This window comes from Cricetulus griseus, chromosome 2 (genome assembly GCF_003668045.3).
Source record: "Cricetulus griseus strain 17A/GY chromosome 2, alternate assembly CriGri-PICRH-1.0, whole genome shotgun sequence".
Taxonomy (NCBI): domain Eukaryota; kingdom Metazoa; phylum Chordata; class Mammalia; order Rodentia; family Cricetidae; genus Cricetulus; species Cricetulus griseus.
The window spans coordinates 202,256,807-202,281,394 of record NC_048595.1 but is presented as its reverse complement, the minus strand read 5'-3'; the positions used below and the strand labels follow the sequence as shown (position 1 = coordinate 202,281,394).

Genomic DNA, 24,588 nt, shown 5'->3' with positions numbered 1-24,588 from the left:
CTATAATGGTCCTTTGGAATATAGGCAAAGAGTAATGCTGAGTACATACTGGGTTCCCAACAGCTGTTAGACTAGTGAGCTTTCTCACTTTCATTGTTAATAGATGTTCTCTCTTTGGATTCAGCCAGCATCCAGACTCTGATTCAATTGTGTGTAGATGGTTGACAAACACAGAGCTTTGCATTATGTATTGTTCTAAAGTCATCTTTATACAGAAGGTACCATGCACATTTGTATGTGTGTGTATTTGTGTTTGTGCACACACAGAGGTCTTGGATCCCTTGGAACTGAAGTTCCATGTCTTCCAGGATGCCTGGTTTATCAGTCCTTTTGGTCATGCAGCAAGCACTGATCCATCTCTTTAGCCTGAATCAGACCTTTTGGGATGTGAAATTGAGAAAAACCTGAAGTTGTTTTGGAGCCTATCCTGGAACTCACTCTGTAGACCAGGCTAGTCTTGAACTCACAGAGATCTGCCTGCCTCTGCCTCCCAAGTGCTGGGATTAATGGCGTGTGCCACCAACGCCTGGCTGCAATTTTTTTTTTTTTAATACATCAGAAAAGAGAAAAGAATTGTAGAAAGATTATGTTAGCAAACATTTGTGGGCTTCCTAAGTCAGGCATGGTGGTTCACAGAGAAACCCTGTCTTGGGGGGGGGGAGTAAATGTAGCTCTTTTACTTTTGGGTTCCCTCTCTCGGTTTTCTCATTGTCTGGAACATCATAGGGTATAGCTCTATTAGCTTGAAATGTGTATTTTTGACTGAAAATTGAATGATCTGCATTATGTATTTGATTTTGTAGTGAACTCATGTGGTAATTGAAGGCTCTTGGAGAATTTATATTAATCATTGATCTTCTGTGACTGGTTGTGTATTTTCTCAGTGCTTCTGTATGACATGGTAGGCTGAAACTCTAGCAAATAACAAATGAAGTTTCTGTTTTCTGTAATTGTTGGAGTTGCATGAAAGAAGTGAGGTGTCCAAAGAGAATTCCAATCTTGGATTCCAGAAGAATTCTTAGTGTTTTGTGCTTAGCCTTCTCATGTTTTCCAGGATTTGTAAATTCTGGTGAATTTACAGCATGAGACTGAGGTGTCTTACTTGTTCCTGGACCAGTCTTTCCCTCTCCAGACTTATCACCTTGTCAAGTTAACAAAGCACCCCCCCCCCAGGGTGGATGCACATGCTAAGGCACACTTGTAGAAATCAGAGGAAAACTTGCAGCAGTGATGTTTTCCTTTTACCAGTTGGGTCCCTTAGATCAAACTCAAGTTATCTGGCCAGGCAGCAAGCGCTTCCACCCACAGAGTCATTCTTAACTATGCCCAGAAACTCCTTAAAGGACCTCAGCATTTTTCTTTTCTCTTGTAGCCTGGTAGGAATGATTGAGGAACACTCTGCCCAACTTTAGCTGTATTTCAGTACAGATTATAGGCCTTCCAGGCATGGTTGTTCAGGCCTTTAATCAGGTACTTTGAGGCAGAGGCAGGCAGGTCTCTGTTTCAGGCTAGCTCAGCCTACATAGTAAGTACCAAGCCAGCCAAAGAATGTAGGGACTCCCATTTTCTCATTGAGAAGTGGGACTAATGATACCCCATGTTTAGTGAAGCACCATTTCTAGATTTGCCGATAAATTGAGTAGTTAGGTAGACTAGAAATAGGAACTTTAAAAATTATCATTTAAGTAAGTTCACTGTTATAAATTCTGTTTTGTATTTGTTACTAGTGATACTTATTTATACTCTGATTCTTCCTAAAATTAGATTAGCATGACTTGTTTTGAACAAAAAGCAAGTTATATGATATATATGATAAAGTTATATGTGGAAAGCTAGGATCAAGTAAAGTCCATCCTAAGATTAATTTCAGAAAGAGTCTTTTCACGAGATTTGTATATGAGGCCTCTGATGATTTATCTACAGGATAACACAAGGTCATTTGTTATCAAACCACCTATAATGTGAGGAGCTATCCAGTGTGTGCCTGCCTATGTGAGAGAACTGAGAACACTGAGAGCATTTATTACCATTACTGATAGGTGGATTCATTTGTGCTGTTAGTTTGCCTTTCTGTTTCTTAATCATGTTCATCCATCACTGATTCTCTATTCTTAACTCTTCTTTTTTGATTGTGTTTTGTATTTTCCCCTTTTGTTTCAATGCCACCTACTTGTTATTTTATTAGTAGAACTTGCCTTGGGCTTTCATTGTGTGTGTGTGTGGGGGGGGTAAAAGCTCCTATGTTTCATGTTTTTTTTTTTTTATTCAGACTTCAAATTCTGTTGAGATTCCCCTGATACCAACCACTACTATACTGGGGATTGAACCCAGGACCTCACACTTCCTAGGTAAACACCCTATCATAGAGCCATCCCTCACTCCTAAAACACACACTTTGCTTTTACTTTTTAAAGGTTTGAAAAACAGGGTCTTACTAATTTGTTCAAGCTAGCTTTGAATTTATCTTCCTGTCTAGGTGGGATTCAAGCCCAGTGATTTGAGACAGGTTCTTTGTAGCCTGGACTGGCCTGGAACATGATCTCCTACCTTAGCTCCCCTGCTGATGGGGTTACAGAGTATGCACTACTGTGCCTGTCAAGCTAAACACTTGACACTGATTTTATTATTTAATGGGAGTGGTTGTTTTTGCCTGCATGTATGTCTGTGTTCCATGTTCATGCCTGGTGCCTGCAGGGGCCAGAAGAGGGTGTCAGATCCTCTGGAACTAGAATTACACTATTGTGAGTCACCATGTCGGTGCTGGGAATCAAACTGAGTCCTCTGGAAGAACAGTGCTATTCTTAACTGCTGAGTTGAGCTATCTCCCCGACAGACTAATTTTTTTTTAAAGTTGTATTGACTACTGTTCCAAATCTAAAGGTGCAGATTTTCCTTCGTAAGAGGTGTGAAGGGTTTCCCTCCCCTTACTCTCTTTCAAGGTAGCCAGGTCTAGCACTAGTATATGAGGCTAGCCTCTCAGAGAGCTCTAATGATACTCCACATGTACATTTGTACATTTGTCATCATTTGAGATGGGTAGTTCTATTCCTGGAGGGTGCATTGAAGCCTATTCATCCAGAAAAGATTCAGTGACAGGTGTCACTTCCCCTTCCCAGGCCTTCTAAAACAAACACTGTCCTCTTGTAGAACTTACTGCTTTGACAGTACATCAGAAACATTTTAGAATAATGTTTAAAACAAAGGATAAATCCTCTGTAGCCTTTGTTTTAAGATTCATGTCAGGAAACAAATGACTTAGAAACCAGACATTTTAGCCTTACCCTTCACTATTTTGTATCTGATCTGTAGTCAAGAATATAGTCCTTTACTTCTTAATTTTGAAAATAGTTGTAAGTTATGAGTCACAAAATTGAGATGGTATAAATTGAAATAAAATTGTTAGTGACCCAATGGTAGAAAGCTTAATCCCAGTTACTGATGGTCTGTCTGAGAGCCACTTAGAGGGGGCAGTGGGCGGGGCTGTTTGCAGCTGTTTTCCGGGTGCTCTATAATACCTCACCAGGGAACTTTGTGGTGAGCATTAAGGTTTTTTGTTTTCTAGAATGCCCCTCCCTTTTGGATTTGTCTTTTCTTTGCTTGTATGGTTGCTTGGCTTGGTTTGAAATAGGGTCTCATGGTATAGCCCAGATTGGTCTCAACCCTGTAATTCTTCTGCCTCAGCCTCCTATATACTGGGATTATGGGAATTTGCCATAACTCCTGGCAAAAAAATATATTTTGAGTTTTAAGTCTTAGGTTTATTTCTTTTTAAGTGTTCTAATAATTTGCAATGGGTTTAAACAGATAGCAATCTGTAGATTGTGATCTTTCAGAGTAATATGTCTACTCAGGTCAAGTTGATGACCATAGGTAGAATTGTAAACTTCTAAGATCTAAAATGTTAAACTTGATGTAATTTTTAAATGTTCTGGAACTATCAAAGGTCACTTTATAATTTTTATTTTGAAACTGCATGTTACTTCTGTTTTTCCTTGTTATTAATAAGTATAAAAGGATTTGGTGCTTAATAGCTGGTAGTCTTAACTATAATACTGCAAACAATAGCCATAATAGTAAATTTTTTTCTGTGCATGTATCAAAGGTTATCGCTCTTGCCCTTGTTTCCTCTGACATTAACTTTGATGATACTCCAAATATCACTCATACTCAGTTCATACCTGAGGGGAAGCTGTGTCTCAGCATTAACTGTGTAGTAGGCCCAATGCTAATGAAATTGGCAAGGCATTACAACTGCCTCCGGGACACTAAGAGCAGCCTTCTTAGTGTAGCCAGAGTACTCAGAAGCTAAACTATGACTCAGCCTATAAAAATCATTTCTGGTTATGTCAGCTGTGCCATGGAGACTATTGGGAGGTAAGGGACAGATTTCCATTAAACACTGCCAGACAAGAAAGTTGAGCATCCGTGTCCTCTAGGAACTCAGCTGAAGGAGGCTTGTGTCCATGTCTCTGGAGTGTCATCATTGTTCCCTTTCTGCTTTTATGAGAGGTGTTGGGTCCATCTTTTGTTTGTTTTGTTTTCAAGAAGAGTTTCACTATATAATTCTGGCTGTACTGGAACTCTCTCTATACACCAGCCTGGCTTTGAAGTCACAGAGATACACCTGCCTCTGCCTCCCAAGTGCTGAGATTAAAGGTGTGTGCCAAGATGCCCGGTTTGATTGGGGCCATCTTAATATTACCTTTGCAGTGTTTTAAAAATCTCCTTTATCAAATAAAACTAAATTTACATTTTTATGCACAACAGTGAGAATAGCTATTTGGAGTTTTAATTTCTTCCTTTTAAGAACTGTTACAAAATTTATTATTTGTGGATACTGACAGTTCCTTCCTTGGTGTTCCTTGACTTTTACATGTCCGTACTAGACAGCCTTATAGACTGTTGAGGCAGGTTGGACCTCTTCAAAGGCACAGCTACCTTTTCTGATGCCAGCCTACAATGTCCATTGTGAAGTCCTTACAGTTAAAAGGGTATTCTAATAAACTTATAATCAGTCTGAGAAGGGAAGCTCCTTGGAGCTTTTGTTATCTCTCTGTGTTCTGGGAAGGTCAGTATAAGGGTAGATATTAGCCTGTTTTCTAATCAAAGAGAAAAATGCTTATAGGCATCTTTATGTTCTTCCCTCCTGCAGGTTGCAAACTTGGCCTGTTCAATCTCCAATAATGAAGAAGGTGTAAAGCTCGTCCGAATGTCTGCAAGCCAGTTAGAAGCACTCTGTCCTCAGGTAAAGTATAGTCAGCAAGCTTACAGTATCTCCAGCATGGATTTTAGTAGAGTAGATGTGAATTTATTTTGTTAGATTTCCTTCCTTCCTTCCTTCCTTCCTTCCTTCCTTCCTTCCTTCCTTCCTTCCTTCCTTCCTTCCTTCCTTCCTATAGAAATGCTAATATAGATAAACCACATAGCTTGGAAACCTTTAAATATCATTTTCTCTTTATCACATTCTACTGCCTCCTTGCCTTTCATTTAAAATGCATAGGAGTGGGGCTGGAGAGATGGCTCAGAGGTTAAGAGCACCGACTGCTCTTCCAGAGGTCCTGAGTTCGGTTCCCAGCAACCACATGGTGGCTCACAGCCATCCGTAATGAAATCTGCTGCCCTCTTCTGGTGTGCAGATATACATGGAAGCAGAATGTTGTATACATAATAAATAAATAAAATCTTTTAAAAAATGCATAGGAGGGATCATCTAGATGGCTATTTTTCACTTTATTTATCTGTGCTTGCACATGTTATATGTACTCATGGTATGAGGGCAGAGGACAGCTTGTGACACTTGCATCTATCTCTTCTACGGCTATATGGGTCACAGGTCATCAAGCTTGTCAGCAAGCACCATTACCTGCTGAGCCCTCTCACTGACCCCAGTTAATGCTTTGAGTGTTTGGTGTTATTTGTGGTTTGCTAGGGAGTGCTCCCTGCCACTCCTGAGATTCCTAAGCTCTGAGGTGGTATTTTGATGGAAGAGGTTACCTTCTGCTTTCCCAGACAGAGAATGCTCACAGTACAGCCTCGGACTTACGTTAACCTCTCTGCATGTCCTGCCAAACTGGAAGTAGTGATACACAAAGGGGGACATGCAGAGGAACTATAATAATGGACCAGAGGTTGCAGGGATAAGGTTTCTATGTAAAGTCTACAACCTTAAAAGCACTGTGACACTGTCACTTTGGCTTTCTCGTGTGAAAGAGCACTCAAGACTTCTGTGATGGACCAGTTACAAACCCCCACCATCTGATAAACATGTCCCCAGCTTTATGCAGTCATAAAATTTTCCAGTGACTGATTGCTATGCAGATAAATAACAGTAGATTTAATCTATTTCCAGGATGACCAAATTACATGAAATAAATTTAGAGTTGATTCTAAAGATTAGACTTTCTCCTCTCAAGTTTGCCATTTTATCTTTGGTTCTCTGTTTCGTTTTAAAATGCTTGAAAAGCGACAATGCTTCCACATATCTTCAGAAACAGATGGTAACATACGCTGATCACACCTACCAAGAGTATTTATATAAATGATCTTAAAGCCTAGGGAAAAAATACCAGGAGAGTCTAGTCAATCCTAATGAAAATGCTGGAGTGTGTGAACCTGTGACTTGGCCCATGTCACAGGATGAGCCCACTGCACAAAGCCTTATTTCTCTCCTTTGCAGTTTCACTTAAGATGGACCTCAGGACTGAGCTTTAGATGCAGTACCCAAGCCACACTTGGCATTAGGGATATGCCCCGAGTAAAAGTCCTTTCCTGGGGTGATTATTCTTTATACATGCAGAGCTGGGCAACTTACATACTGGCAAATACAAACTGAATAATGTGGGCCATTTATCTCTCAAGCAAATTCTAGTCATCTAGATGAGTTGGAAGAGACCCCATTGGCATTTCCCTGATGGCTAAGGGTGGTAAGATTGTTTTCATTTATTTACTAACCCATTTCTGTGTATCTTTTGGAGAAAGAATTCTTCAGATCCTGGCACATATTCACTGAATGCAATGAAAAATGGATAATATGAAAATGAATTTGCAGACAGACAGCAGAAAACAATGAGGAGAGATTGTTAAAAAGGGGGAGTGGGACTAGACAGATGACTCAGCAGTTAAGAGCATGGACTGCACTTGCAAAAGACCCAAGTTTGTTTCTCAGCACCCAAGTTCAGAAACTATGGGCAATTATAAAAAGTACCCCTAGTCTGTCTAGGCCATGTTCAAAAACTAGGAATCATGAATACCCCCTTAGCTTAGTTGAGGATATCTGTGACAGATAGCAATGTACTCAATGGCCCGATACTAGGTGGTTTACCTTTGCACTTTTGGGGGTATGGTAGTAACTTAGTAGTTACTAGAAGATGGAAATAAAGAGAGAAGAGGAAAATGGGGAGTGCTTGCTAATACATTTGGACCTTCTTTTTGAAGTTAAAAAAAAATGGTAAAACTGATTGTGGTTATCATTGTGACTATATTGTGTCATCGACTTTTATGCTTTAAATTGATAAATTGTATGAGTTGTAAGTTGTATCTCAGTAAAATACTTGTGTGTGTGCATTTGCTATGCTGAGGCTGGAATTCAGATCCCTGTACATACTGGGCAAGCTTTCTACCAGGGAGCTATATCCCCAGCCCTATATTATACTCATATGAGCACACTATATATTTTTTGTAAGAAAGATATATCTCTGTTAAAATGACAAAGAAAAAAGTCCTTAGGATTGGAAATCAATACCTTTATTATGACTTTGGTTAAGGTTGGCATTTCAGGTACTGGGCATTATTATGCATTATTAGACATTATTGCTACTTTTTAATAGTGATGGATAACTGAGATGAGCCTCAATATCCCACAGTAGGCGAGTAACACAACATGCCTATAAAATAAAATACTGAAATAATGTTTTAATGTACACTTAATGATGCTGACATATTTAAAAGAAGAATCCAGGATGTTTGTATGTGGCTTTTAAGTTTAATTATGTAATTTCTGATGGTGCATTTGCATGACAGGTTTTTAAAAGTCTGAAATTTAACATAAAAAATTATAGAATTGTCTTCATAGATTGGAGAAATTAGAGGGAGCCTTCATTTGTTTTAGAGTTGCCTATTGTTTTCAAATCAAACTTACTGTTTTGGTGTTAAAGTCTGTTCAGTATTTCCTCTTTGTACCAGTTGTGGTGGAGCACATGGTGTTATGTTTCCTGCTCTGTTAACCAAATCGCCCCATGTGATTGATTTACATGGCTTGGAGATAGCGTGAATAATGTGCATTAATGTCTTCTGCAGGTTATCAATGCCGCATTGGCCTTAGCAGCAAAGCCGCAGAGTAAACTGGCCCAGGAGAACATGGATCTTTTTAAAGAGCAATGGGAAAAACAAGTCCGTGTTCTCACAGATGCTGTTGATGACATTACTTCCATTGATGACTTCTTGGCTGTCTCAGGTAATGAACTGGTTCCCTAGAGTGGCATGTGTAATTATTGTCCAAAAGTCACAATCACAGACAAAACACCTTCAAATCTAGGCAAGTAAATTCTATCAATAACATGCTGGTTTCCAGTTTTACGAATTTCTGACCTGTGTCCTAAGTAGGGGGAGTTGAAACTGGAACTGTTTTCCTCATGGTTTGGCTGGAAGAATTAGTTACTAGGCTAGCAAAACCTTTCAATGCTGGTGTAGACTGGGACCCTCAGGCTGTGAACTGTGTAGCCTATAACCATCCACTCCTCTTGATACTTGAGTTTAGACCTATGTCCTGGTGTTGCTGGTCACTTATAATGAGCCTGTGAAACTCAGGAGCCTCTCAGCTAGTTTATTATAGAGAATCCTCTTTCCCTTCTTGGAAAGCTCCTGTCTATCAGAAGTGATCATAGTTTAACTGACTACTTCCCCAAAGACTGTGTCTGCCTGATGCACAGAAAGAAAACAGAGAGGAAATATTTAAGTGCCATTTAATTATGAACTTGGAAAAAATAAATCTGAGTAATTCACCTCACAAAACAGTTGATTTCATTATATAAACACAAACTGGTAATGACATAGTAAATTGCATTCATATAGAACATGTCTGTCAAATGCAATTTAGTGTTTATCGCACAGAAATAAATTTAAATCCTATCATCTTAGAGTTGAGTAACACTACATGCATTCTCTACTTAACAGGGCCTCTGTTGCCCCAGGCTGTGTCTTCTCCTTGGAAATGCCAGGCTTCCTGAGGCTAGTGACTGTGGGCAGATTTAGTGACTGGGTTCTTATAGAGCTGAAACTACCTGTCACCCCAGGGAACCACAGGCTGGAATGTGGGAGATGTGAGCTGCAATGGGGCTTGAAAGAGAAGCAGAACTTAAGCACATGCACAACACAGTCTTCCAGCGGTGACCTATATAAGGGTGACTTTGTGTTCTGCATACCAATGTGTTCCTGTCTTGAGATGGTAGCTTTCTTTGGGCTTACCTTGAGTGTAGGCTGTCTGGTAACTACAGGAAGTCAGGGTAAACAGTGTTGCTGCAGGACTGCTAAAGTGCAGATGCTGCCACTTTAAAACAAAAAATTCATTTGTGAGCACATTGTTGCAGGTGCCAAAAATGCAGCAATGGCCTTTTTGGGAAATCTTGGCCTTCTGTTGTTTTTCCCAGTGAAGTATGGAATTATTCTTTTTCATGGGTTTAGGGAAAAACATTCCACCTTCATAGCACATTTTTAAGCAAACAACAAATTTGTAAAACTAAATGCAAAGCCCCCTCTGGATAAATACTACATTCCTACAGTTTTTTAAATTAGGTTGGGTATGTTTATCAGGCTTAGTCTCAAGGAATTTTCATTCTTTTTTTACAGTAAAATATAATAGAATCAAATGTCCTTCATGTTACAGTCTTCAGTCTTCATGTAACAGTCAAATCAGACAGCAAAAGGGATTCAGTAGTAACATTTAGTGGGATCCACACAGGATTTTTTTTTAAAGGTTATTTAATATAAAACAGAAGATCAGTAAAGAGAAATCAAATTCTTTAGCAGATTCACTATTATCTGGTGAATGGGTTCAACTTTTATGTAAATGAGAATGTAAGAGAGGGCTGACTTAATGCAGAGCAATTGAGCTAGTTTCCATTTAGCAAATTCAGGCACAGAATTGTTCTCTTGAAAAAGTAGTGGTGTTTCAGAGCATCTGAATTCTGGCTGTCTACTTCTGGTGCACTTTTCTATTGTTCTGTCATAAGCTTTTGAAGCATAAATGGTCTGTGCCATCACACATGGCCTCAGTGTACTTCTTAAAACAGATTGAATTTGCTACCTTTGTTCTAGCTCTTCTATAAGAACCTCTCTCCACATGCTATGCCACACACTGTTGTTGGCAGGATACCATGTCTTTAACTGACATAACTTCCAAGAGCTGTCATGTGTCCCAGGAAAGGAGAAGGTCATGTTGCCACCCACTGCAGCCCCTTCGTGTGCGCTGGTACACCCCCTTCTGGTCTGCCTGTACAGCTCAGTCTCTACTCACGGTGCCTGGGCACACCTTGCAGCTTGCTCCTCTAAGCACAGTTCCTCCCGCCATTTGACTTGCTTCCCCTTTGCTATGACAGATGAGATTGGAAGTACTTGCTCTGGGGTTTCTGAAAACAGTGTCAGGCTTTGGAAGGAAATGGTTTGGGGTATTTAAATCAAGCTATGTGCCTAGAAGGAGCTTCTTGTCAGTTAGCTGGATTCCCAGGTTTCCCTCTCTCAAGACTACAGGTGTCACACCAAATGTTTTCATTTCAGATGTATTCTCTCAGTGCCCTAGAGGGTTAAACCTGCTTTTCAGTGCCCTCTGATTTTGGTCTTGCTGTCTCCTAAATATTATTGACATCTCCTGGAAGGAGAGGAAACACTGGATGGGTACAGGCTAATAGTGAATTGTTCTTCTGAGTTAGACTGTTAGTGACATTTGTTCAATGACAGTCAACAAAGGTGGTGTGCTTGTTTTTATTACATTACTTATTTGGGGTATGGGTGCTCATGCCATGGTGTTTTTGAAGGACAGAGGACAAGTTGCAGAAGTTGGTTCAAACTCTAGATTCTAGCTCCACCCTCCTGAATGCCAACATGCCAATGTGTGCCTGTGCCCAGCCTTGCATACAAAACTTTTGGTATATGTGGTTGGCACCAAGCCTGTCTTCTGTACATAGAACATGCCATGTTACTATGTCACCCTCTAGTAGAAGATCTGATCCTTCATTCAGCTTTTTGCTTATTCCTCAGAGAATCACATTTTGGAGGATGTGAACAAGTGTGTCATTGCTCTCCAAGAGAAAGATGTGGATGGGCTGGACCGCACTGCTGGCGCCATTCGGGGCCGGGCAGCTCGAGTCATCCATGTAGTCACCTCAGAGATGGACAACTATGAACCAGGAGTTTATACAGAAAAGGTTCTGGAAGCCACCAAGCTCCTCTCCAACACAGGTCTGAGAACTGTCTTCTGTCCTAGTGTTCTCCCTGGTCCTCACTATGGCTTGGCTCTGACATCATTCCACATCTTGTGGATTGTACAGAACTCAGCTCTGGTTTTACACACACTGGGTGGCTCATCTTACTAGTAAGAAGTTGGTTATTAGGCAGCTCATGAACACATAAGTCTTTAAGGTGGGTCCTTCCTCCTGAAGTGTTGGGGATTGAACCCAGAACCTCTTACATGCTGGCCAAGCACTCAGCTACTATCCCAACCTGTTGTAAGTCCCATTGTTAAGGTCTCAAGGTAGTGTCATTTCAAGTTCTCAGTCACTCAATCCTAGATCACAGAGTCTGGTGAGAAGATGGTTGAGTCCTTGCAAAATATTGTCTGTTAGTCACCTATAAACGCCAAGGTTTATTTTGCTGGTGAGTACTGGGCACAAGAGTAGAAACACAAAGATCTTTGTCATGAGCTTCACTCTTCTGCCTGTTCAAGGACTCAGGAAAATGTTGGTAGAGTGCTGTCTGCTTAGGGTGACCTGCCTGCCTCTTGTCTCCATAGTCATGCCACGGTTCACTGAGCAAGTGGAAGCAGCTGTGGAAGCCCTCAGCTCAGACCCAGCCCAGCCTATGGATGAGAATGAGTTTATTGATGCCTCCCGACTGGTTTACGATGGCATCCGGGACATCAGGAAAGCAGTGCTGATGATAAGGGTGAATAACTACATTCTAGACATTTCAACAGCTTCTTTCTTATCATTTGATAACTTGACCAGTGTGTCATTTTGAAACTCAGCAGATCCAGTGGCCCTGTAGTGAAACCACAGATCCAAGAGCTGGTAAAATGAGAAAGAACCCAAAAATGGATCGAAAAAAGAAAATAAGATGGGCTTGATGAATTAAGAATTAATTTAGGAAATTTAGTTCAATAAACATAGATTAGCTTGGGTTACAGGGGAAACTACAGGAAATAGTCTCTTTAATTTCAGAGAAGCAGCTTTTTCTTAAAATAGGTAAAGTTCCTGTACTCCTCTCCAGAAGAAACTTTCCTCTCCTTGAAGGGAAGCCCAGGCAGGAGGTTAGACTCTGTTCAGGATAAGGAGTGGATGCTCCATGGCTCATGGCCAAGTGCTGAGCCAAGTGGAAGTACTGCCTCTGAGTCTTTGTCACCCATCTCAGAAAAGGCAGCAGAAGGTCCTATGGAGTTGGGTGGGATGGGTCTCTGAAACTGCAGTTTCTTCCATCAAACATGTCTTGGGCCTGTGTCTCCCAAACTGCCTTTTCCGTCGCTGTGGATCTCTTGCATGTTGCTCTGTCTGTGTTCCACCCCCAGTTTGTTGCAGGCTTGCAGAAGGGGCATTTGGAATACATTGCCCACCTGCTGCATTGCTGGAGCTTTGACTGCTGTCGTGTAGTTCAGTCCACTGACTTTCATTAATACCCGCATGGTTTGGCTAGACAGGGGCCCTATCTACTTTCTTACCCCTCTTCCTAGACTGCAGAAGTTAACCGCAGTGCCAGTTGGAACCATGTTCAAGACTTGCTGCATCCATTTTGTATGCAGCATTGAAACACTTAGGAAGACCACCATTCTGTGCATGAAGCAGGACAGCTGCCCATCAGCCCCAAGCACACTGGGAAGAGGAATGGTTGTGGGTGGAGCTACAAGATAGCAGAGGCTTCAGTCTTTGAGTGGGCCGGAGATGCTTTAGTGGATGAAGGTGTCTGCCACCAAACCATGAGGCCCGTTTGACCCTCAGGACCATCTCCCACAGGTTGTTCTCTGAGTTCCACATGTACAAAATAGATTAAAATGCCACTAAAAAGGTATTTTTTAAAGTTAAGGCAGAAGAATCTATCTCCTATAGAGGCTGGTCTGAGTTAACCATGGCAGCCAGTGGCTATAATATGGTATTAGTGGGTCCCAAGGCTACATATACTCCAGGGAGGCACACAGTTCTGCTTGTGTGTCCTGAAGCCATGTTAAAGCCAATGGGATCAAAGCTATGTAGTGTTCCCTAGGAGGTGACTCAAACCTAGAATACCACTTTGAAGAAGCAGTCTGGGTACTGGGAAAGCTCATCCTGAGAGCAGGCAGGTACCTTAGATGCCTCCTCCAAAATAATTCCTCTGTCTGTTACATCATTTTCTTCTCTTTACTGGGGAGCTGGAGTGATGGTGGTTCAGTGGTTAAAAGCACTGGTACTCTTTTGAGAGTTTGGACACCCATGTGGTGCCTCAGAACCATCTGAAACTCAGTCCCAGGGGATCCCATGCCCTCTTCTGGCCTACAGGTATGCCATACATGAATGAGGCATAACTCTCATACACATACAATAATTGTTTTAAAAAGTAATGGCTTTATTGAATGAAAAATGGCAGTGTTTTCAGCACAGTTCACTGCCTCTGGCTTCTTTCTTTCTTTCTCTATATGATCATGTCCCCCTTTGGGGGCGGCAGGGCCACAACATACCTCTCAGCCCCTCTGTATATCAGTCTCCTTGTCAGGGAAGCCCTGGTCTCTTCTCTTTGCCTGCATTTCTTTGTAAAAATGCGCTTTCTTTAGAGGCTGATTTTGCTCGTTTTCATACTTAAGTAGCCAACCCAGCCTCTGAAGCCAGATTACTCAGTGGTTAACTCCCCTGATCAAACAGCAAGTTTGGTTGGTTTTATCTTCCCTTTCGGGAATATGAATGTGGTCCCTTAGCGCAGTGCATCTCAGTCAATTCGTGTTGTCTGCTGTTCCATACTCTCCTAAGGTTCCACACCACTTGTCCTCTGCTGATCTTCCCTTGGCTCAGAGTCACCTGAGCTGGGATCCAGCCAGTGAGCCAAATCACTCTTCTGTTACTTGCTACTTCCTCAGTCTACCAACACCAGTCCTCCCACAAGACCTGTCTTTCCCTGTTTCCCATCAGCAGGATGGCTCTCTGTTCATGGCTCTGGAGTAAGTCATATAGTTGACTCCTGGTGCTTCCTGTTAGAATAGGTGAGTGAGTGAACACCAGCAGTCTGCAGCTAGAGCTCAGAGGTTCTGAACAGGACTCTAGAGCCCCATGCTGACAGGATCTTTATGGCTCTGTGGTACCTTGTGATTCCTGCCCCCTACTGTTCTCACTTCTCTAGGGGTAGGCCCAACCTTTCCCTGTCAGAATACAAGCTCATGTCACTGAGTGCTTCCTACATGTTCTGTCATTTGATCCTCACAGCAAGGCCCTGGGCATGGCTTGGCTCAGGGCCCAGTGGAGAGGAGGTCTCACTGCCCTCCTGTCACAGACTGGTCGTCTGGGCCAAAAGCCAACCCCAGCTGTCTTGCCTGTCGTCCTTCCTGATAACTGTGTCAATCAGTAGCTAATCAGGAGAGGCTGGGGTTGTACAAAACACAGATTTTGCCCAATAGTTAAAGCAGAAAGCAAGCAGTAGTCAGTGCCTTTGGTGTGCACGGAACTCTCATCTGCTGCATTCTCCTTTCCTTGGATAGAAAGAAAGTAGGACTTTAGGAATCATAGATTACCTTGTTTTATTCCTCTAAATTGCCTTTGGCACTCAGAGAGAAATCCCAGTATTAATTTATGTCCTTTTCTTGTCATAAGGTGGGACTTGAGTGAGATTGTTCTATGTTGTATAAAACATACCCGCTGTAAAGACTTTTGACCAAGGGTGGTTTTTACCTTCATGTGCAGATGCAGATCCCTTGGGAAACTGCATTGAAGTGAAGTCTTTGTTACAGCAAGCCTTGATTCAGTGGTCAGCCTGCGCTCCATACCCTATGAAAGGAGCTGTCTTTAAAAAGAGGGTGTGGAGGCGACACAAGATACTCTCTGGTGACCAGAGTCCTACACTCTGGGCCTCTATGCTCTGGTTGGGAGATTTCACTCTGGGAGGCTGGAGGCACAGAACTGTGTCTGATTCATAGTCTTTTGTGTTGGCTGCAGACTCCCGAGGAATTGGATGACTCTGACTTTGAGACAGAAGATTTTGATGTCAGAAGTAGGACAAGTGTCCAGACAGAAGACGACCAACTGATAGCTGGACAAAGTGCCCGGGTAAGGACACTCTCCTTGGTTCTCTGACTTGTTCTGTGAGACTCCCTAGCTATTTTCTCTTTTAGAATATTCAATAGTATTCTTCTTGTCTGATTTTGGTGGTATGACTGACATCGTAAGTGGCTTCCTGCAAAATCCCTCCTCAGCTAGAAGCAGGGTGAGAACCTGAGGCCTTGGCTACCCATTGGGCTGCCAGTTTATGGTATCCCAAGCCAGTCAGAATAATGTTTGCTAAAAAGAATTTTGAAATACTTCTGCTCATTGCATTGATAACCACAGGAATGAGCTTTTAATTATTTATGGGCCTTAAAACAAAAACCCACAAAAAACCCACTACTAGTACATTCAGGAAAACCAGTTGGCACCATTGTGTTGGAGTCATTAAATCTTAAATCAATAACATCCCTGCTTTTGGAAGGATGCCAAGATACAGTTCTAAAGAGTCTGTTTTCTCACTCCATAGAAATCTATCAGAGAACCTGTCCCTGCTTTAGGCCTTCCTGGGTCATGAGCACTTGGAGAACTAAGAGGATAGAGCTCAGGCTGTGGCCTTGAATTGGCAGCTGGCCTTCAGAGTGCTGCTTGTTAAGTAGCTAAGGTTCCTCAGCAGATTTTCTGTCTGCTTCTCATACTACCTCGGACGGACCTTTCAAACTTGCAAATGTCTGTTCAGGGCACCATGCATACATCCCTTTCTTTCCTTTCATGTTGCCACAGACAGAAGCAAGCTTGAAACTTTGAAAAGTCAGTGAGATCAGCACAGGTGTGACTGGGAAGCCTCCATGTTACCCTCCACATTCAGACTTGCTTTGGAAAGTGGGTCAGGAATTTAGGCTGCAGTAAACTCCTACAAAGATGAGAAAATAGCCCTTCAGGCAAAATGCAGCTATCAAAGCATCATCCTACCCATGCTGTAGATTGCTGTTAGATGTCGTCTTGGCTAATGCACCAAGAACTTGCTAAGAGTGGTCTGGCTTGTGATTGCAGGCGATCATGGCTCAGCTTCCTCAGGAGCAAAAGGCAAAGATTGCAGAACAGGTGGCCAGCTTCCAGGAAGAAAAGAGCAAACTGGATGCTGAAGTGTCCAAATGGGACGACAGTGGCAATGACATCATTGTGCTGGCCAAGCAGATGTGCATGATCATGATGGAGATGACGGACTTCACGCGAGGCAAAGGACCACTCAAAAATACCTCAGATGTGATCAGTGCCGCCAAGAAAATCGCTGAGGCAGGATCCAGGATGGATAAGCTTGGCCGCACCATCGCAGACCATGTAAGTGGCAGTCTGCCTGGCGTGCTGCTGAGTAGCTGTCTGTGATGGTTTTCAGGGGCCACCTCCATCTTTGAAAACCTCCTTGATTGATCCCAGCGCATGTTCCTAAGGATTTCTCAGATGGTTTCTTTGACAAGTCTCAGGAGTCAGGTGTGTCTGTCTGAAAACTTGGCCATCATAAAATCAACCTCTACTATTACATCTCAGTTCTCCCTCCTCAGAACCCCAGTTCTGGGCAGATGCAGATCCTGCCCACCCCAGCACTGGACGTGGGAGCTCTGGGCACTGTTGAGAGGCTGATGCGTCAAGTTGGGGACAGGCTTCTCTGTCTCAGTGCTTGTTGCTTCACACCTCCACAACGTAAGCCAGAATGTGGGTTTTCCAGGTTATACAGGCTGCAGCATGAGTGACAGCTATGCCCCATTACCCAAGCCAACGTTTGACAGTCATTCTTGACTACCCAGTAAAATCCTTGAGGACCCATCCGGTCTTTCCTGTCTGAAATCAGTAGCTCCATTTATCTCTCTCTGGCCTGACCCACTGTGGCCTATGACCTATTCTTTTCTCCATTCTGTGTACAGCTATCAACAGCCACCATAAAATGCAAGTCAGACTTGAATTTGTCCTTCTGGTAGCATCTTAGAAAAAAGAGCCTTCAGCATGGAGTATAGGCCCCATTTTATACCACACTACACACACACCGATGGAAGAAAATGTTCCTCTCTGAGATCTAAACACCCGGGCTTTAGTGCAGTCTGGGCAGGGGCTGCACTTCTAACTTTTGGTAGTCATCTGTGCCTAGACGGAGTGTCTGTCCCAGGGGCTTGTCTTGTGCACCCTTGTTGAGCAGACCGTGACTTTTCTGGATGGCTGGGCCCTTTCTCTCACCTCTTAGGGCTATGAGCCCCCCCCTCCCCCCGAAACCTAGGCAGTAGGACAGCAGTTTACTAGCAGGCACTGAGAGTGGAAGCTTCATGCAGGGGTGTAAGAGCCTAGAGAACAGAACACTTCACCCTTTGCTCCTTCAGGAAGGGTTAGCATGCTGGGGCCCACAGGGGCCTTTGGGAAACAGCCCTGGGGGCAGGGATTTGTCTCAGTGGTGAACTTCTTGTTCCACCAGTGCCCAGACTCTGCCTGCAAGCAGGACCTGCTGGCCTACCTCCAGCGCATTGCTCTCTACTGCCACCAGCTCAACATCTGCAGCAAAGTCAAGGCTGAAGTGCAGAACCTTGGTGGAGAGCTTGTCGTCTCTGGGGTAAGTAGTGGCCAGTGGGAATCTGCTGACTTTGTCTGCAGTAAAAGTAGACTTTTGTCCCTGTACACCACCTACCGACTCCAGACTCGGAAAGCATGGAGAGCAGAAACGCCACAGACCACACACCACCTCTGAACTACTGCTCTTTTTGGCATGGTTGGTGACAGCTGGAACCATGACCAGGCCTGGTCTCATCCTTTAGGAGAGGGTGCCCCCCCACCCCAAGTAATTACAGTGGAACTGTGCAGACTGCTTTCCCAGTTTCTCCCACAAGGAGCTGAGTTGTAGCATTTATCAGGTCACAGTACTGAGTCCTCGCGGTGGGCAAGAGGAGACATTTCTCTCTGGCTGGAGAGAGCATGTCTCTGTCTTCTCTAATGGGGGACCAGACCTCACACCTGACAGTGGGAGTTGTGTGTTGGGTGGAAGGAGTGATAATTTGATCTTAGGCTTTATGTGTTGTCACCATTTCTTCTTAAAGGCAAGTATTTGCAGGTTCTAGGGATAAGAACTGCCATTGAGAGACAGTAACAAGGCCTCTCCACAGTGCTGTGGGGACCCTCAGGCCCCCATGGATGCAGGGTTCATGTCTTCTCTTCACTGCTCCATCTGTCCCTTGTAGGTGGACAGTGCCATGTCCCTGATCCAGGCAGCCAAGAACTTGATGAATGCTGTGGTGCAGACAGTGAAGGCGTCCTATGTGGCTTCCACCAAATACCAGAAGTCACAGGGTATGGCGTCCCTCAACCTTCCAGCAGTGTCTTGGAAGATGAAGGCGCCCGAGAAGAAGCCCTTGGTGAAGAGGGAGAAGCAGGATGAGACGCAGACTAAGATTAAGCGAGCCTCGCAGAAGAAGCATGTGAGCCCCGTGCAGGCCCTTAGCGAGTTCAAAGCCATGGATAGCATCTGAGCTGCTCTGCCCATGGGGCCTGCAGGTGCTGCCCTCAGATGTGTTTGCTAAGTAGAGAACACTTAGATTCCACAGGGAGGTAGCAGATTTCCAACCCAACCAGGTGGTGAATTTTGCAAGGACATGTTTCTGTTAAAGCTGGTTTAAAAAAAAAAAAAAAAAGCTTTAGAATTCAGAAGTATATTTCTAGCTATATTTTTATAAGCTTAAATGAAAATAAAAGTTCCATAACCAAAGAGTACCACATTAACTTCTTAAGTCATATTTCAGAGTAGGGTGAGGATCAGAGGAGATCAGAGGTTGCCTTCAGCCCTGCCATTAGGCAATATGAAATTAAATGACCCAGGGTAAGCCACTGGGTACCCTGAGAAACAGTCTGGAGAAGGAGCCTCTTGTGAAGAATAAAGCATAATGTAATGCACAGGAAACTGATTGCTTTCTTTATGAAACAAAATGGAAATTATAATGCATGGCTACAGTTACTAATGTGCTCTGCTGCAGGACATTAATAGACTTGCTTTTTCAGGCTAGAAAGATGTGATGCCATAATCAGAACACGCTTCTCCCCCCCCCCCGTTATTTCAGCATCAAATGCAAATTCATCATCAGGCTCACTTCTAATAACTTCAGTGTTCCCTGCCTTGGGTGGCAAAGAAGCCTGACAGAGTAGTGTTTGCTTAGGTAATAACTTAGACTCCACCTTATTTGTGATTACCATAGCTATGAGGTAAGATTCTACTGTCTTATTTAAATTTTATGAATCCAACTGTTTTTTACACTAATTTTCCCAATAAAGTCCACTATGAAACCAAGAAATCGTTTCTTTGCCTTCAAGAAGAGTCATAGACTTGTAATTCATCGTGTCTCTGGACCACCCTCAGTGTCCCACTGCCCAGGATAGTTGCCTAGGGAGGGAAACAACAGCTCTCACACACATGTGTAGTCAGCGGCCCAGCCTGTATCCCCACCCCAAGAGTTTTCACAACCATTCTTCAGGGTTTAAGTCAAAGTCATGGACGAACCAGTCACATCAGCTCTCAAACCATGACATGAAAATGGCTGTCTCCATCCCCTAGCCCTCCCAGGAGACATTCCCCCTTAGAGCTCCTTAAAGAGATGGCTGTGGCCACTGTCACCTTACTAGAGTCACTTCTTTCTGCCATTTCAGTCGGCTCTTATCTTGCCCACTCAACTGCTGTCCCCCTCGTCAAGGTGACTGCCTTCTAGTCTGTCAGACTGGCCCTTTGTTACCATCTTACCAGACCTGCTTATAAGGGGACACACTTCCCTCCACTGTGCCTACACACACGCACGTCACGTCTGCTCCTGTGATGCCTTAATCTTGCCCTCTGTGTGTCACTTTCCTGAACTTACCCAGATGCCTGGCTTTAAGTGACTGATTTGCTATTGGTTCTCTGCTTTTAAGCTTGATACTCTGAGGTGTTCAGCATGGCAGCCAGAGAAGGCCTGCTCTCCGCTCTGCATACCTAGAGTCCCTCCCCACTATTCCCCACCTTGCCCGCACTCCCTGTCACCTTGTTTTCTGGTTAAACACCAAAATGATACTACTTTTAAAACCCGTGCATGCTCTCCAGATGTGACCACCTCTTCGGTAGTCTGTTACCCCCAGACTCCCTCAGGGTGCCATTGTCAGGCATTGTTTCTTGTCTCATGGGCCCTGCCATAGAGTGACTCACATGGTAGCTGCCTTCCCCAGAGGGGTCTGGTGTTCTCTGCTATACTGTGCGAATGACTACTGGGGACCTGTGGGATGCATTCCAGTAGGTGGCCTGCTATTAACAGCAACCCCCACCCCCACCCCACCTTCTTCCTCAGCACTCATCTGTCCCAATAAATGGGAGTTCTGCTGTCCTGAGCACAAACCTGTGAGTGACTCCATATAAAAACCAGTCCTCAGAAATGTCTGAGGCTTCCCATCCCCATGGGCCTCCCCATTCCTCAACATTCTGCACCCGCCCCTCCCGGCATTCCTTCAACCTGCCACATCCTGATTTTGCTTCTGCCCTGGCAGCTCCCACAGTTCTGGGTAGAGTTCACATCCCCAGTATACCAAGAATCACCTTAGCAGTGACGAAGCCTTACCATGCATGTCACTGCAAGCATGTCACCATGTTTGTTTCTGCTGATCTTGTTTGAATGACCAAGACCTAGGTCACTTGCTGCACATGTAAGCAAGGCTGTAGGGAGCTAGGTCCCCATCACTGACCACTACATTCCCTGCAGCCTTTGTAGTTGTTTTGAACAGATACTGCCTCAAGTTCATTTGTAAAAACAGCATAGGCCACTGACCATCTACAAATGTTGTAAGGGTCACACCAGCATCAGTTAGTCCATCTGTCTTCGTGTTGGCAGATAGTTTTCTGGGACCCTTGGCCACACAGCAGCGCATCTGCTTCCCAGGCACAGGGATTGCCTTAGGACCCTTTGGCATCCCAGGCATTTGTAATTACCTTGGTCTGCTCAAGGGCTTCTGTGGCCTTCACATTGTTCGCCTGCACCTTCTTCAGGCCTTCCTTGTTCTTAGTAAAGAAGCTCATTCCTCAGGAACTTGGGGTTCAACCCTTTGTGACTGGGGCTTCTGAATGCCTTTTTCTGTGTCCTCAGGATTGGTTATGTGAGATGTAGTTCTTGTACTTGGCCAGCTCTGCACTGTAACCTCTAAGTGCCCTAAGTGCCTGGGACTGGAAGAGAAAGGACTCTTGCGTGTTATTACCATAGCTTGTCAATCAAGCTCTGCACTCTGTCCATCCCTGGCCATTTCGCTTTCCCCGGTCCTTATCTGTCCAGTTTGCTTCCCAGCTCTGACATTGCCACGGCAGAGGCCAGGTGCTCAACAGCCCTGCCAGAACTAAACAGCCTGCAGCCACGTGGCACGCCCAGCTTCTACATCAAAGCCTTTATCAGCACTTGCCACCTGTGTCTGAGACTGGGGCTGTACTGTCTGCACCCACACACTGCTCTCTGGGAGCCCACTTTCCCACATCTGTCACTTCATGTCCTAGGCATAGTCTTGGCTGTGTCCTGTATCAAAATATTAGAGGTTTTGTAGAAAGCAGGCAACTGAAGAAGCCAGACCAAGATCTTGAAATCCTTGGGAGACCTTGCAGGTCTTGTGATTCCAAAGTATGAGATGTGACACTACTGTGTGTGGGGACTCTGTGAAGATCCCAGTGAGATGCGGGTCCCTGCCCCTTGACATTCCATCCCCCAGGTTGCTACCCCTTCCTGCATCGTCATACTCCTGATCTGGGTCTGGAAAGACATGCTCACTGGTGAGACCTGAGTGAGCAAAAGACAGGTGACTGCATGTCACCTCCCTAGCCTGTCCTGCTGTTCTTGCCACTCTGGCCTGCTCCATAGCTACCCAGTCACTGCAGAGCACCTAGGCCTTTTCACTTGTAGGGTCTGTGCATTGCCCTTCCTAACGACTCTTGCCACCTTCTGTGCCCTGTTCCCCAATTTAACCTCTGTAGCACCCACTGCTCAGAGCTTCCACACAGGCCAGAGCCACCTCCCCAGGAAGGAAGGAGCTGCTGTCATGAGTGCAGCAGTCTTCGCCAAGGCCTTAGCACGTCACTGCAGACCTGCAACATGGCAGGCGGTGTCCTCGTCTCCTCCTGATTCCCCAGTGTCAGAATTACATGCATGGTAGGCCACCATGCATTTAATTTCTCTGGTACAGGTTCTGTTTCCATGTCAGATCACTGTCACGTCCTGATGGCTGTTCTGAACCAGAGTTGGGACGAGTGGCATAGGATCCCTCAGCTGTCCATTCCCGAGTCAGTGCTGGTGAGCAGCCTCCAGGGAACAGCACGGGGAAGTGCAGCCATGGGAACAGGGAATGCTGAGGGTTGCCCTTGTTTTTGCTTTTTAAAAATTTAGGTTGGGGTGGGGCCAGAGAAATGGTTCTGTGGTTAAGAGCCCTTGTTGGGTTCCATTCCCAGCACTAACATGGTGCTCACAACCATCTGTAACTCATCTCAATGGTCCTCTGCAGGCACTAGGTACACATGATACTCAGATGCATGCAGGCAGGCAAAACACCCACACAGACAATAAATGAGATTTAAAATTTTAAAAATAGAATTAAAAAGTAGATTGGAATTTACATGTAGTAAAACCTACTCATTCTGACGTCACAGCAAAGTCCCACATTGCCTTGTGCTATCCCAAGATAGTTCAAGCAAACCCCTTTCCCTCTGGCACCCCGCTACAAATGAAATCCCCTCGTACCTAGCCTGTGCGTCTTAGCCCTTACACTGCACAGCACAGCTCATCGAGCATGGAACCTTTGAGAAGCACGCACTGCTGTGAGCACCCTTGCTCACTTTTCAGTGGTGAGTAGTATTCCATTAGAGGGTGCACAGTGTGTCCATTCCTCCTATAGGGGACTGGAACTCTTTCTAGTTTTGTTTTTTTTTTTTCTCTGTGTAGCTTTGGAGCCTTTCCTGGCACTTGCTCTGGAGACCAGGCTGGCCTCGAACTAACAGATCCGACTGCCTCTGCCTCCCGAGTGCAGGGATTAAAGGCATGCGCCACCAACACCCTGCCGAACACAGGCTTTTGTATAAACAGATTTTTGTTTATTTCAAGTAAACACCTAGGAAGGGTGTGTTCTCTCATAAGTAATTTTCAACTACAAGGGACCTGCAAACCTCAACCAGTACACTGCCATTTTTGCATTTTGCCAGGAGCAGTGAGCCTCCAGCTGTTCCATCTCTGGCACTTGGCACCCTCCGGCTGTGTTTGGGTTAGGTGTGCAGCGTGTCTCATTGTGGCTTTATGTGCATTTCTCTAACAACTAAGGACGTTGAGTGTGCTCGTGCGCTCCTCAGCCATCTGTGTCTTCAGTGAAATGCCTTTTCAAATCTTTTGTCTTTTACAGGGTTGACTCTACAGATGGGCTCTGAAAGTTCCTTACATATTCTGAATATAAACCTTTCGTTAAATATGTGATTTGCAAAGGATTTTCTGTTTGTGGCTTTTTACTTTCTTAATTTCGTAACAGAAATTTTTACTTTGAATCCAATTTATGAGATTTTTAATTTTCTGGCTAAGTCCAGTGTTATGTCTAAGATGTCTTTGCCTGACTCTAGATCACAAAGATATGTCTCCTATTTTCTTAGAAAAGTTTTAGATTTAGGTCCATGATTCAACACACAAGTTGAAGTGTGTATTAGTAATGAGGGACAGGGGTTCACAGAGGTTCAACAGCTATAGCACCATTTCTTGAAAGGACAATCTTTTCTCAACCTTTGTCAAAGAATCAACTAGCTATGGTGGCGCACGCCTTTAATCTGGGGAGGCAGAGGCAGGCCAATTTCTTGAGTTCAACGATAGCCAAGACTACAAAAGAGAGCCTGTCTGAAAAACAACAAAAACAAAACCCACCTAACTATATAACATCCCCTCCTTATTTAGTTTTGCTTTTCATTTCTGTTACCCTTGGTCAACCATGGTCCAAAAATATTAAATAGGAAATTGTAGAAATTAACATTTCATAAGCTTCAAGTTGCATGCTTGTGTAGTGAGAGTGCCTCCCGCTGCTCAGCTCCACCCTGCTGCCCGAGCGTCGGCCCCTTGCCCAGTGTATCCACACTGCATGTGCTACTCGCTCGACAGTCACTGAGGAGCTCTTGGTT

The 24,588-nt window shown here is 44.1% G+C and overlaps 1 protein-coding gene across 1 annotated transcript in view; it reads left to right on the top strand.

Moving 5' to 3' along the window:
• The window catches only part of Ctnna1 (catenin alpha 1), a 115,685-nt gene extending 96,760 nt beyond the window's left edge, over positions 1 to 18,925 (top strand). The window contains exons 10-17 of the mRNA XM_027400741.2: positions 5,153 to 5,245; positions 8,296 to 8,452; positions 11,251 to 11,451; positions 12,002 to 12,153; positions 15,375 to 15,485; positions 16,473 to 16,760; positions 17,881 to 18,015; positions 18,638 to 18,925. Of these exons, the coding sequence (XP_027256542.1) occupies positions 5,153 to 5,245; positions 8,296 to 8,452; positions 11,251 to 11,451; positions 12,002 to 12,153; positions 15,375 to 15,485; positions 16,473 to 16,760; positions 17,881 to 18,015; positions 18,638 to 18,925 (1,425 nt within the window). The remainder of the gene's footprint in view (positions 1 to 5,152; positions 5,246 to 8,295; positions 8,453 to 11,250; positions 11,452 to 12,001; positions 12,154 to 15,374; positions 15,486 to 16,472; positions 16,761 to 17,880; positions 18,016 to 18,637) is intronic.
• Positions 18,926 to 24,588: the final 5,663 nt, after the last annotated feature.